This window comes from Zingiber officinale, chromosome 4B (assembly GCF_018446385.1).
Source record: "Zingiber officinale cultivar Zhangliang chromosome 4B, Zo_v1.1, whole genome shotgun sequence".
Lineage (NCBI taxonomy): Eukaryota > Viridiplantae > Streptophyta > Magnoliopsida > Zingiberales > Zingiberaceae > Zingiber > Zingiber officinale.
In genome coordinates, this window is record NC_055993.1 from 137,790,369 (window position 1) to 137,802,599 (window position 12,231).

The 12,231-nt window shown below is 36.1% G+C and overlaps 2 protein-coding genes across 6 annotated transcripts; one reads left to right on the top strand and one right to left on the bottom strand.

The window, feature by feature from the left end:
- Positions 1-3,697: 3,697 nt before the first annotated feature.
- Positions 3,698-4,430, bottom strand: LOC121978028 (probable signal peptidase complex subunit 1). Of its 2 annotated transcripts, none has more exons than XM_042530419.1 (2): positions 4,333-4,430; positions 3,698-4,150 (listed from the first exon to the last, which is right to left on the bottom strand). In XM_042530419.1, the coding sequence occupies exon 2, from the start codon at positions 4,148-4,150 to the stop codon at positions 3,863-3,865; it is 288 nt and encodes a 95-aa protein (XP_042386353.1). In that variant the 5' UTR covers positions 4,333-4,430; the 3' UTR covers positions 3,698-3,862. The 2 variants fall into 2 exon arrangements, with proteins under 2 accessions (XP_042386353.1, XP_042386354.1); XM_042530420.1 differs by having other exon boundaries at positions 4,310-4,413.
- A 107-nt stretch (positions 4,431-4,537) lies between these two features.
- LOC121976993 (ABC transporter I family member 11, chloroplastic-like) lies at positions 4,538-11,604 on the top strand. 4 transcript variants are annotated; one of them, XM_042529456.1, is made up of 13 exons: positions 4,555-4,650; positions 5,083-5,132; positions 5,245-5,407; positions 5,628-5,685; positions 7,022-7,101; positions 7,199-7,250; positions 7,339-7,472; positions 10,104-10,218; positions 10,419-10,505; positions 10,607-10,655; positions 10,834-10,918; positions 11,354-11,450; positions 11,540-11,604. In XM_042529456.1, the coding sequence occupies exons 3-12, from the start codon at positions 5,286-5,288 to the stop codon at positions 11,430-11,432; spliced, it is 861 nt and encodes a 286-aa protein (XP_042385390.1). In that variant the 5' UTR covers positions 4,555-4,650; positions 5,083-5,132; positions 5,245-5,285; the 3' UTR covers positions 11,433-11,450; positions 11,540-11,604. The 4 variants fall into 4 exon arrangements, with proteins under 4 accessions (XP_042385389.1, XP_042385390.1, XP_042385388.1 ...); XM_042529454.1 differs by lacking the exon at positions 11,540-11,604 and having other exon boundaries at positions 11,354-11,524; XM_042529457.1 differs by lacking the exon at positions 11,540-11,604 and having other exon boundaries at positions 5,631-5,685; positions 11,354-11,524.
- The last annotated feature ends 627 nt before the right edge of the window (positions 11,605-12,231 follow it).

Consider the following 12,231-nt stretch of genomic DNA (forward strand, 5'->3'; position numbering starts at 1 on the left):
ACTTTCGATTGGAAAAAATCTTTCTTTAATGATGATGTGATAATTTAACAGGCCACATTTTAAAGTAGTGGATGCAATTCCAGCCGAAAGAATCTGATTCTCAAATTAAATCATTTTCCCAAAATCAGACATTTTAGGTGTGAGAGAGCAAATTAGATGAGGCAGGATCTCCTGTACCATTTTTTATGGTCCAGAGGATGTGTCATTTGTATTTACGATCGAATCATGATCACGATCCGATCATAAATTGTTGCGATTCCTTTTTGGGTTCACCATCTCCATCAAGTTATAATTTTTGTTCGGAGCAGACAGTCGGAGAACGTCCAAAGGACATCTTCACTCGTTGCCCAATTATCTGACCACTTATCCACCATCGGAGGCCTTCGGAGCGGCATTCGACCGTCCGCTCTGAAAAAAAATATAACCTAATGGGAACGGTGAACCCAAGAAAGAATCATAACCATTTGCGATTAGATCATGACCACAAAAATAAATGACACATCCTCTATACCACAAAAAAAAAAAAAAAAAAAAAAAAAAAATAATAGTGCAGAAGAACTGCGCTCCAAATTAGACACGGCTTTCACTTAAGTCACGTCTTAGTCTAGAGATTAATTAAATTATTTTTGTGTTTTCTTTTTCTTTTTTCGGGAAAGAAAAATACCGAGAACATAACCACGTTGCCTGTCGTTTGCCTAAGCCAAGTGGACCTTTAGAAATTTACAAGTCAAATTGTCCAAATCTGACTAAAATTAATTATGGTGTTTTTTAATTTATTTTTTTATTTAGATTATAATTTGACAATTAAAAGTCATCATCACTGAACGGACTATATGACACCGAACCGAAACGGCCCACCCACCGTTGACCGTTTCTAGTGATCTGTGTCGACTTAAATTATAATGGGAATGGAAAAATAATAATAAATTTTAATCAAATTTCATTCGCAATCTGAGATGCAAATTACAAAAAGGGGCGGGAGAAAATAAGGAATTACGAACCCATCTGCACTCAAGTTGAAGGGGACTTGGCCGGAACAATCCAGTGCCTGTCTTCTTCACGGTGGCAACTCTGCGAGCACTGTCATCGGCTTGTCACCTACTATCGCCATTTATTCCTCCCCTTTTTTAAAAAATATTTTAAAAAAAAAATAAACATTTTTTCCTCTTTTTATTGTCATCGGCTAAATCCTAAGCTGGTGTGCCAAGTTTACTAGACAAGGACAGCTTTGCTATAATGGAAAGGGACCAGCGGGAATATCGAATTGACTATAGAATGGCAGCTTTAAGGGAAAAACCTCATCCATCAAATAAAAGATACAGATAATGGTCATTCTTTGCTTATAATGGAAAGGGAATCAATCTCATCCATCAAATAAAAGATAATGGTCGTTCTCCGAATTTATTCGATAGACAAATTAAAAAAAAAAAAAAAAAAACCTCCACCCTAGAATTACTAATTAAGAGTCATGCAGCTGGTTAAACCAATCAGCTTTCAAATTAGTAAATTCTCTAATTTACAAAAACTAAGATCAAAAGTTTCAGGGCACTTTTATCAGAATACGTGTTAAGAAGCAAGATTATCGAATTCTGAAATAGTGATGATGTAGTCTGCAAAAATGAGAAAAATGATGGGTCGGAAAATCGAATTCTGTAATTTATTGCAAGAAGTTTTTCAGGCATTCAGTTCCTTCAGCTTTAAGGACACAAAATGGTTTCATCAATGATGATTCAAGTGTTCATCCATAATTTAGACATTATGGAAATGTCTCGCATTCACAGCACAAGCTAAAACAATTAGAAAGGTCTGTCACAACTAGATAAATTAGATTTACTTGAGATGTCTAAGAGATGGTATGAATGGGCTCAAAAGCAAGACAATAGAAAACATTAGTTAATGCATGTACAAACTGCTTTTATCTATGAATATTACTACTAGTACTAGTGATAGTCTATCAAAGACAATGGAATGATAAGATCCACATAATTAATCTCAAATATGATCTAATGATAATAATAATTACTACAAATTACGTAAAGGTGGAGAACATATTTTCACTTTTGCGATACTACATTTGAAGAGACTCTTTCTTACACAAACTTAAATCCAGGCTATGAGTAAGTTATCATGTTTCTTTACCTGTGTAATCACTTAGGATGATTTCAATCTACAAGTTAGGCCAGGTATATGGATTGGTATGAGCTGCTTGGAGTTGATACATGATTGTAGGTCCTAAAATTACACACTGTAGGTGGTTAGAAATTTGAATGATTTTTTATCAGATAATTTCAGAGAATAACCATCTAACAATCTAAAGAGTCCAGTTCGTTCACCAAAATTGAGAGCACAGATCAACAAAGCAAGAGCTAAGGATCCCATTAATTAACTCAATCTCAATGAATGAATAAAACATGCTTATAAGAAAAATGCTTGCCTAAGGACTCATTTACATCTTTCAAATGGATTGTTCGAGACAGTCAATCATGAAAGATGCATTTTTGCATAATACTATAACACGTGAAATGTTCTACATGTTTAACAACTAATAAAATATAATATATAATTATGCATATACATTATATTATACATAATTATGAAATTTGAGTTAACATCAAATTGCAATTTAGAAGGAGAGTCTGGCGCAACGGTAAAGTTGTTGCCATGTGATCAAAAGGTCACGATTTCGAATCCTGAAAACATCCTCTTGCAAAAAGCAGGGTAAGGCTGCGTACAATGGATCCTTCCCCGGGACCCCACATGGCGGGAGCTTCGTGTACCGGGCTGCCTTTTTATCAAATTGCAATTTAACTATTTTACTAGGTTAGTAGAGTATAATTAATACTAAACGAACTAATAAATTATACCTGGATTCGTTATAGTTCCTTCTGATACTCAAACCACCCCATGAGTTAATTTATTCCTAAATGAGTCATGAAGGGTATAACAAAGATAGCTTCTCTCTAAATTGGATCGAAAATAAGGTTAAAGGGATAAACCAATGAACCAGCCCAACCAACAACTAGGGCCGTATGCATTATGTGAACTGAAAGTAAAGCCATTCTCACTTTAAGGAGTAATAATGTCAAACACAATCAGAATTCTCTCCTGATGTTCTACTGAGTATACAGTAGTTCATTATCTGCAAAATTATAAATTCTAATAACAATTCCAAGTTTAAAGGAAACAATTACTGAAGAAGGCGTTAAACATTGCACAACGTTGAACAATTTGGTACAGGCACTTTTAGATGTTACTTGGAATGAAGCAACTTACAAGTTGAATGACATAACATGAAGCGACTAAACTACTAACATTAAGGGCATCTCCAATGCAAGGTTTTTAAAGAGGTTTGAAAAATAAAAAAGTTGAACAAAAAAGTTTTAACTATTGTGGATGCAAGGTTTGAGCTTTGCATTTTAAGAGCAGTAGTGAAATTTCAAAGCTGTTTTTTTTTAAATTGATATAATATGCATGTAGCCATGCAATTACATGTTATTAATTAGACCACTTAAAAATTATTTAGAACTCTAACTATTGGAGTTGTTTCAATAGATTTTTAGAATGTTGATGTGGCATGATGTGGCATATTGGAATCATAAAAAAAAATTTTGTAGAACTCTAAAAATCCATACTGTAACGACATTCGGATGGTAAAAAAATGATGTGGAAAGAAAAGACAAATGACAGAATAGCTCGATTAATGAAGAACTCAGCTTCTTAGCTAAATGTAGTTATGACAACACACATACTTTGAGATTGATATCCTGAAAAATGAAGTCTTAAGTACTCAGACATGGATTCTGCACTCAAACTAGGAAAAACAAAGAGCCCGACAACAAGCTAAATGGTACTCCATGAAATACTACTGTTTGTTCTTGGAAGATTTTTTCTTGGTAGTGGTGGGAACATTCACCTGCGGTTTCGGATGCTTCTCTGCTTCACTGGGATCCAACCACTTCAAGTGGTGGCGGTTGAAGAAGGGCCAATTGGGCACGGTGATCAGCGCGGTGAGCACGACTCCACCGGCGTAGATAAGCATCATGGTCTGAAAGGAGGCAAGGGTGTACCCGATCCCCAACGCGGCGACTGCGAAAACCACAAGCAAGATCTGCATCAGGGTCTCCGCGCGCTTCTGACCTTGCCAATCCATCTACAAACAAGAAAAACAAACATAAATAGCAAAGTAAACAAGACGAAGCATCGGTTGACATCATAGGCGAAGCCCTAGATCGACAAAAAAAAACGCAAGCAAACTTCAGCATGAACACGCCAAATTTGAATCACCATGCGTAAACAAGACGAAGATTACAGATCGGGGCGTAGACGAACAACCTTGAAGAAGAAGAAGATGATGAGATCGGAAAACGGAGAGCAGCGGCAGGTGCGGATCGAGGGTATTGGAGGAACGTATCTCCCAAGTGACGCTTCGACGGCGTAGAAAATAGGTTGACGTCATTAGTGGGCTTTTTCGGTTACTGAGCAGCCCAAAATTAGTCGGGCCCGTTTAGAAAACCGGATCGAATTTTTCTTAAAATCCGATATCAACCGGAAGGGAGAGAGGAAGAGGCGAAGAGAGTGGCGAGTCTGCTACGGGAAGGAGGAGATCGCCGCCGGCTATTTCGAAGACCTCAGCCGCCTTATCTTCTGGAGGTATATATCTCATAGAGGGTTAAATTGTTTCTCTTCATTTAAGTATGGGTTCTTGAGCTTAATGTCCATCCTCAATGAGGTGAGAAGGATAAGCCACCTTCTTTTGGTTCCACTACGACGATGTAATTAGCTTTGAGCATCTTTGTTGATATTGCAAAGTTTTTGTAGATGGTAGCTTGGTATTGGATTCGAGATGTTGCAGACTGCTTACATTCAGTCTGGCAGAAAAGATTTCCTTTCTTTAATGGGTTTTCATCATATTTTTTGTCAATTAAGTCCGCTGCTCAATGCTACTTCTACTAGTACAATTAGGATAGCTGGTCCTCTCAAGTAGTGATTTTAACTATCTTCTTAGCAATTTAGCATTTTTGCACTTGTTTATTATATTTTTATTTTTTAGGATTAGCTAATATTTACTTTCATTTCAAACAGTGCTTCACGTCAGATTGTGAGAAACTTGTGTTGGAAATACATTAGATGATGTATGTGTCATTAGTGTTTTGAAGTTTGCAATTATAGATGTTGTTACCCACTTTAGTATGTCGAATCACTTCCATCCTATGTATGAAATTATGTGTCCATTATTGTCTGCAGCCTACCGGTAGGAAAGCTCTGAGGCAGTGTTATCCACCATCATGAAGGTTGTGATTTCTGTCATTAATTGTGTTACTATTCCATTTGATTATGGTCATCCTGGCATTGGTCTTGGGCACAATAGCTTCCCTTCATACAAGATTGGGCACACAACAAAGTGGAGGTAAGATGTTTAAGCATTTACTTCTTCGGTTCACTAAATGTTATTTGCAAAAAATTTCCAAGATATTGTCCAATGCCCATTCTATGTCTAGTGTCTCCTGGCCACCATCTGTAGCCAACTTCCACATTCATACTCCATATGTCTAAAGTACTTCAATTGAACTATGCTTAGCAAGTTCTCTTTGACATTTTTTAATTCTTTGTTTGCTAATTATGTCAAGAAGGGTTGATTCAAAGACACGGGCACTTCGAATCTCATTTGCACATTCTTGCCTTGAAGTAAGGGTCTCTCATCCCCCATGTTACTTTTGGTAGCTTGTTTTAGCTATTAGATCCTGAAGATTGGTTAGCTATTCAAAATATATTAATTGAAACCAATGGTTCATGGGAAGGAGAGTTAGTCTCAAGACTCCTCAAAATGTCACAAAGGGCGTTTCTCTTTATGTATCTCTTACATGGATTTTTTTTTTTCTATAAGGAAATTCAATTGCTTTCAAAATAGTACGATTAGCACTATGCTTGCGGAAAACTTATTAAGTGGATTTTTAAGCATTAATTTTATTGTTGTTTTTCTTGCTTCGGTACAAGTTTTCTCTACAATTCCTTAACCTACTCTTCTATTTCTCTTCTTGAATTTACTTCAGTTGTTCTCAATGCTTTCTTGTTGTTTTAACCATGGTACCAGATTCTAAAAATACTTTTCTTGCAATCATATTTACATTGTTATAGTCTAATACATTCTTTAGAGCTAAGTCATATTACTGTACATATACATCAAGAGTTAATCTTAAATTCCTAGCTTTTTATCTAGTCCTTAGATCAATTCACCAATCAGATTCAAGATAGATGTCGTTGGTATATGTTGTTTTCCAATAATATTTTGTTAATTAATGAGAGCATAAATAATTGTACCTTAAATTTTGGAGAAAATTTTAGAAACTAAATGATTTAAGTTAAATCATGAAATGTATTTAGTAATAAGGAAAGAATTGAGGGAATAGTTAAAAAGAATGGACATGAAAGTTCTGCACAAAATTTTAGATATCTTGGAATCATTTTTTGAAAATAAGATATTGATAGGATAAAAGGATGGATGGTCAAAATAGAGGGGATCTTTTGGAGCCTTGTATTCTATCATGTGCCACTGTGGCTAAAAAAGATATTTTATAAGATTATGGTATGACCTACTGTACTTTATAGGACTAAGTGTTGGGATGTTAGAATGCAACATGTAATAATATAAGGCTATAGAGATGATGATACTTATGGGAAGGTGTTGCATTACTTGTAAGGATAAACTAAAAATAAATTCTGAGACCAATTAGTGTATCTCTGTTAGATGATTGGAGAAATTGATTGAGATGGTAGTGGTTTGAACATGTTCATGAAGTGGATCCAAATAGTTGGAACAAACACAAAATGATGGTGATGATGTATTCTTTGGAGATAAGAAATAAAACTTCAACTTCCAACTCCTATTTGGAGTTTGATAGAACATTTGCCAACCCATATTTCAATTAACTCTATTCCTTCTAATATATTGTACCTATGAGATCTTATCATTGATTTTGGATGTCATAATATTCTGAAACTATGCACTTGTTTTTGTTTTAAGGTAAGAAGGGTCAACTATCGGCCACCTGGGACACAACAGAATCTCTTGGATGAAGTTAGTTTTTCTCTTCCAGAGAAAAGGTAATTAAACTAGCCAGTCAATTTACCCCTACACTGTAAAATTTCAATTTGAGAAGGTGTTTTTTCATTAACTGACCTCATTTTCTGGGGTTTTCAGCTTTGGTTTGATATTTGGACGAAGTGGAAGTGGAAAAACTACTCTCTTACATGTATAAATTGGTGGCTAATGTGTTCATCTACACTGGCAATTTAGTTGCAGTCCCATTGTTCAGCTCACCCTTTTTATTCTTAATGCAGCTTTTAGCTGGACTTTCAAAACCCACATCTGGTTCCATAACCATTCAGAGATATGGAAACGATGGTAATCCAAGTCAATCATCAGAACCATTAGCACCAGAAAGTGTTGGTATGGTATTTCAGTTTCCTGAGAGGTATACCATTATCCTTGGGCAATGTTTGATTCATTGATGCTACAGCTGTACAGCATATATCCCTCCATGCCTCAAGGAGCATGTGTAGGAAGATATGACTGGCTAGAGGGGTCAAATTGTCGGTGACCTGAAAATAAAACTTTCTTTTTCTCTTGCAATGCAAGGGCAAGTCTTTGTTTGGTTGATTGTATCAAGAGTGCAAACACAATGGAAATAAATTAATATAATATACAATGCTAACAGTAAGTTTGCATTTGGTTTGGGGTGCAGGAATTGGAATGGGAATGAATTTGATAGTATACTGGAATGAGAATGGATTTAGCCATTCCAATATTGATGTTTGGTTTATAAGCTGGGATTAGGTATGATTGCCAAGATTGTTGTTTGGTTTGCCAAAGGTTTGGGAATACAAATACAACAAATACCATATTTACCCTTAAAATAAATTATAATATCCTATAACGTTTCTGTACATTTTGTCTCTAAAATTGCTTTTATGGTATTTTGTAATTATTTTCTTATTTTTTATTCCTAATAACTTGAAACATATTTTTTTATTATTATTTTGAAATAAAATCAGTTTTTTATGTTGTAGCAGTTACAATTTCGTAGCTGGTACAACTAAAATTATTTTTCATGTTGTAGCAGCTATGGTTTCATAACTGCTACACAGTTGTAACAGCTACGAAACCATAGTTGGTACAACATGTGAAGCTGCTATAATTGTGTAGCAAACTTCCGAACATCATAACTTTTGACTCGGATATTTGAATTAGACAATCTTTTTTTTGAATCGAAGCTCGTTTAGAGATCTATAATTAAAAAAAAAGATCGTCTCATTTTGATGTCCGAGTTAAAAATTATGATTTTTGAAAGTTTGCTATGCAGTTGTAGCAGTTATGAACTCATAGCAGCAATGAAACCGTAACTACTACAACTGTGTAGTAGCTGCTATAACTGTATAGCAAACTTTCAAAGGTCATAGTTGTAGCAGCTAGAAAAACAATTGTAGACATACATATTGACTATTGACGAGGTGGGGAGAAGAAAAGGTAGTTTCCACAAAATCCAACAAGACCATCACAAAACTCAGCACTGTTGTTACAAAATAAAGCATAATAGCCATCCCCAAGGTAGTTTTCACAAAATCTAGCAACGCCATAAAAAAACAGCATTGTTATCACAAAATTCAGGATAACAGTCATCCCCAAAGTAGTTTCCTCTACTCGTATCCACACTGAGTTATTATCGAGGCAACTTCTCTAAGTCACGAGTCGTATCTCCACTTGGATACTAGCCGAAGGTTGTAAACAAAGCGATCCGAGAGAGGGATCATGTCTTGACTCTGTACTCAGTGGCACAAGGCAACCCGGCGGTACCAAGCAAGGTGAACAGCAGCTACTATTGCTGCTGTTTGGAGGCAAAAACCCCGCTGCCAATGAGGGGCAGCAGGTCCAGAGATGGCAGTGTTCAGTGCTCCAAGGTGGCAGAATTCTGGCAGCAAGGGTAGGAAACCAGTGTCAATCAAAAGAAGACTTTCCTCCTTTCCGGCGGCTGGAGAAAAACACAGCAGGTGTTGTGCTGCTGTCCAAAACCTGGAAGGTTGGCAGGAAGTCCTGCAGCAAATGCCTGGACCGCTGGAGGCAGCAGGGTGCCACCGGCGATGGGCTGCAGCAGCTAAACGAGGCAGCAACAGCTCCTTTGTGATCCAGCCAACTCTTTGGCTGGGTCTTGCTCTGGCAGCAGCAGCATGGTTGTCCGGCCAACCTTTGGCTGGGGCTCCTTGGGTGGCTGTCAGCTCAAGAGGAGGCCGGCTCCTCTTGTCTTGGTCAGTGGCAGAAGCTGTTGGCTGGGAGCATGCGGCAGCAAGAAAAACTCCGGTGGCAGCTCCATCCCAAGGGCAGCAGATATCTTCGTGGGCGGCGGAAAGAAAAAGGGCATCTTCATGAGTGGCGGCAGAAAACAAAAGAGGAGGGTTTAATTTGGAGATGGGAATGAATTATAAACCCGCCCCTTTAATTGGGTTTTGTTCCTTTCAAATTATTTAGGAATGATTCCAAAATTGTTATTCCCAAATCCATTAACAAAACACTTTATATTTCTATTATTCCATTCCCTTATTTTCGAACCCCTAAACCAAACGCCTCCTAAGAATTTAGTGGTTCAGAGCTCCACTCTTACTCCATGGGCAACTAATTCATTAGGTGAATCATCCCTGAAAACCCACTATGAAAATCTCCTTTCAATAGGTGCAGAAAGCCTAGTACAAATGATTTTTCTCTTGATATGGAATACAAATGCAAGTACAAAGTTAAAAACAAACCTCATTTTTCTCCCGAGTAAATATAAGTGAGCATAGGGAGTCTAATTCTACATATGGGGTAAATATTCTACACCATTCTCACAAAGTATAGCGAGTCTAATTCCTGATAATAGTTTAATTGATAATGATCTGAGTCCTGCAGAATTATGCAGTTGCTGATAGTTCATTTTTATCAAAAAGTGTAGGCTTGATGGTCTGATTTTTCTCAAAACTATAGCTCCATGCACATATAGAAGCTCTATCCTTTATATCCATTATATTTATTGTCAGACTTTTAAACTCATCAATTTGAAATTGCAAACTATTAGGTATTTTTTGGCCGATACTATTCTTGAGGAAATGACCTTTGGCTGGCCAAGGCAGAAGGCAGATTTTGCGTTGAGAGAACGGCTCGCTTTAAAACTACAGTATGCAATTAACTCGGTAAAAGTCTACTACTTTTGTAAGGAATCAGTATGTTCATATATAACAAGATTAAGTTACCTAGTAGAGAATTTGCTAGTTGGTACCTTAAGATTAGTGACTGGTAATATTTCCATGCCATGAGCTTATTAATAGTCCATCTGGAGTTTGTAAACTTCTGAAAGTTACTGATTCGTTGCTCATATTACATGGAAATCCAGGTTGGCTTGAATAATATATCTTTGGATGAAGATCCTCATTCTCTGAGTGGTGGCTATAAGCGACGCCTTGCTTTAGCAATTCAATTAGTGAGAAAAATTCTAATAGCTGGTGCTTTATTGAATATTATAAGTGATGGTAAAATAATGGTTCCTTTCTTAGTTCAGTTCTGACTATTTATGGTTTTTAGGTTCAAACCCCACAACTTTTGCTACTAGATGAGCCACTTGCAGGTCTTGGTATGAAATTTTACTCATACTAGCCAAAAAAATCTTAGATATTTTTGAAAAATGTTATTATGTCATTTAAATCTAATCTCTTCTTCAAAGGCTTCTCTTAGTACTGCCAACACAATGACACATAGAAATGGTAAAAAAATTCTTTGGCACACCGCTTATGTGATTCTGGCTTAATCAGATTGGAAAGCTCGTGCTGATGTTGTGAAGTTGCTAAAGCATTTAAAGAAGGAATTGACCATACTGGTTGTTAGCCATGACCTAAGGTATGCTCGACTTATCTCTTTTGTCGTTTTGAACAATAACAATTTCATCAATCTCCCTTTAATTTGAATTTATGTGTAACAGTGCAAGGAATTTTAGATCTAATTACTTATTGTGATTTGCTGACTAAACTCTTTTGGCAAATGTTCCATCTATTTTTCATGTTGAAATTGTTAAGATTCAAATGTTGTAGAACATCTAGTACTAGGAAATTTGCTCTCACTACAAACTTCTTTACTTTCCTGATTTTTATTTTCGCATTATCATTCTGATTTTTAAATCGTCAATTGTATTCTGCTTCATAAAATCATACTTATCATAATTTCTATATTTTGTTTTTGTTATAATAATTCAACGAGAAAACACTGGTTTGATGAACTATTGCATATTTGCATATCAGTCTGCATTGTGTCTGATGATATATCATTATGTTTCAGAGAACTTTCATCTCTAGTGGATAGATCATGGAGGATGCAAATGGGAGGAATTCTCAAGGAAGAAGCCCTTCCTCTTTAACTCTCACTTTCAGTTAAGGTGAATTTGCCACTTGTATATTGAATATGTTATATTACAAGTGATTAGCAATTTATCACCATATATTTTTTGTCTCGCTATTTTTCCAGTGTAATTCCCGCACAAGGGGCGATATTCCACTCGATAACAGTATAATAAAAATGGCCTAGGAATCATATAAATATGCTAATTCATTAAATTTATTTATATATCATTTTCTTCATATACAACAACAGCTGTATGGATAAAACAGCAGATGAAACAAAATGAATCAGGCTGAGATAATTCTATGTATAAATTGAAATCAATTCAAAGGGAGCCATACGTAACGGTAAAATATACGTAACGGTAAAATTATTATTCCGTGATCAAAAGGTCAAATTGAGTTCGAATTCTGAAAATAATTTTTTTGATAAGAGTTTGTACTGGACTATTTTGTAAATATATACATTGAAATCAATTATATTATCAAAAGAGCAACTACTAAAGGTTTTAACTCCAAGTCTCCAACGCTCTAGTTTTGTGTTCAATGATTCAATTCGTCTATTTTTGTCTATTCAGGTTTTAATAATTTTTTAATATAAAAATTAATACTTAACATTATGTCTCATTCGGGGAGAATGAGCATTGACCCTGATACGATTGATAATGGAGGGGTCCAAGGGGAAAGGGTGAGAAGGGTCAAGGCCATGTAGTGGTCAAAAGTCAAGAGGATGTGGCGGTCAATAGTCAAGGTGACGTGGCAGCCAATGGTCAGGCTGACGGGACGGTCAGAGGCAAGCATGTGAGGTAGTCAGAGGTC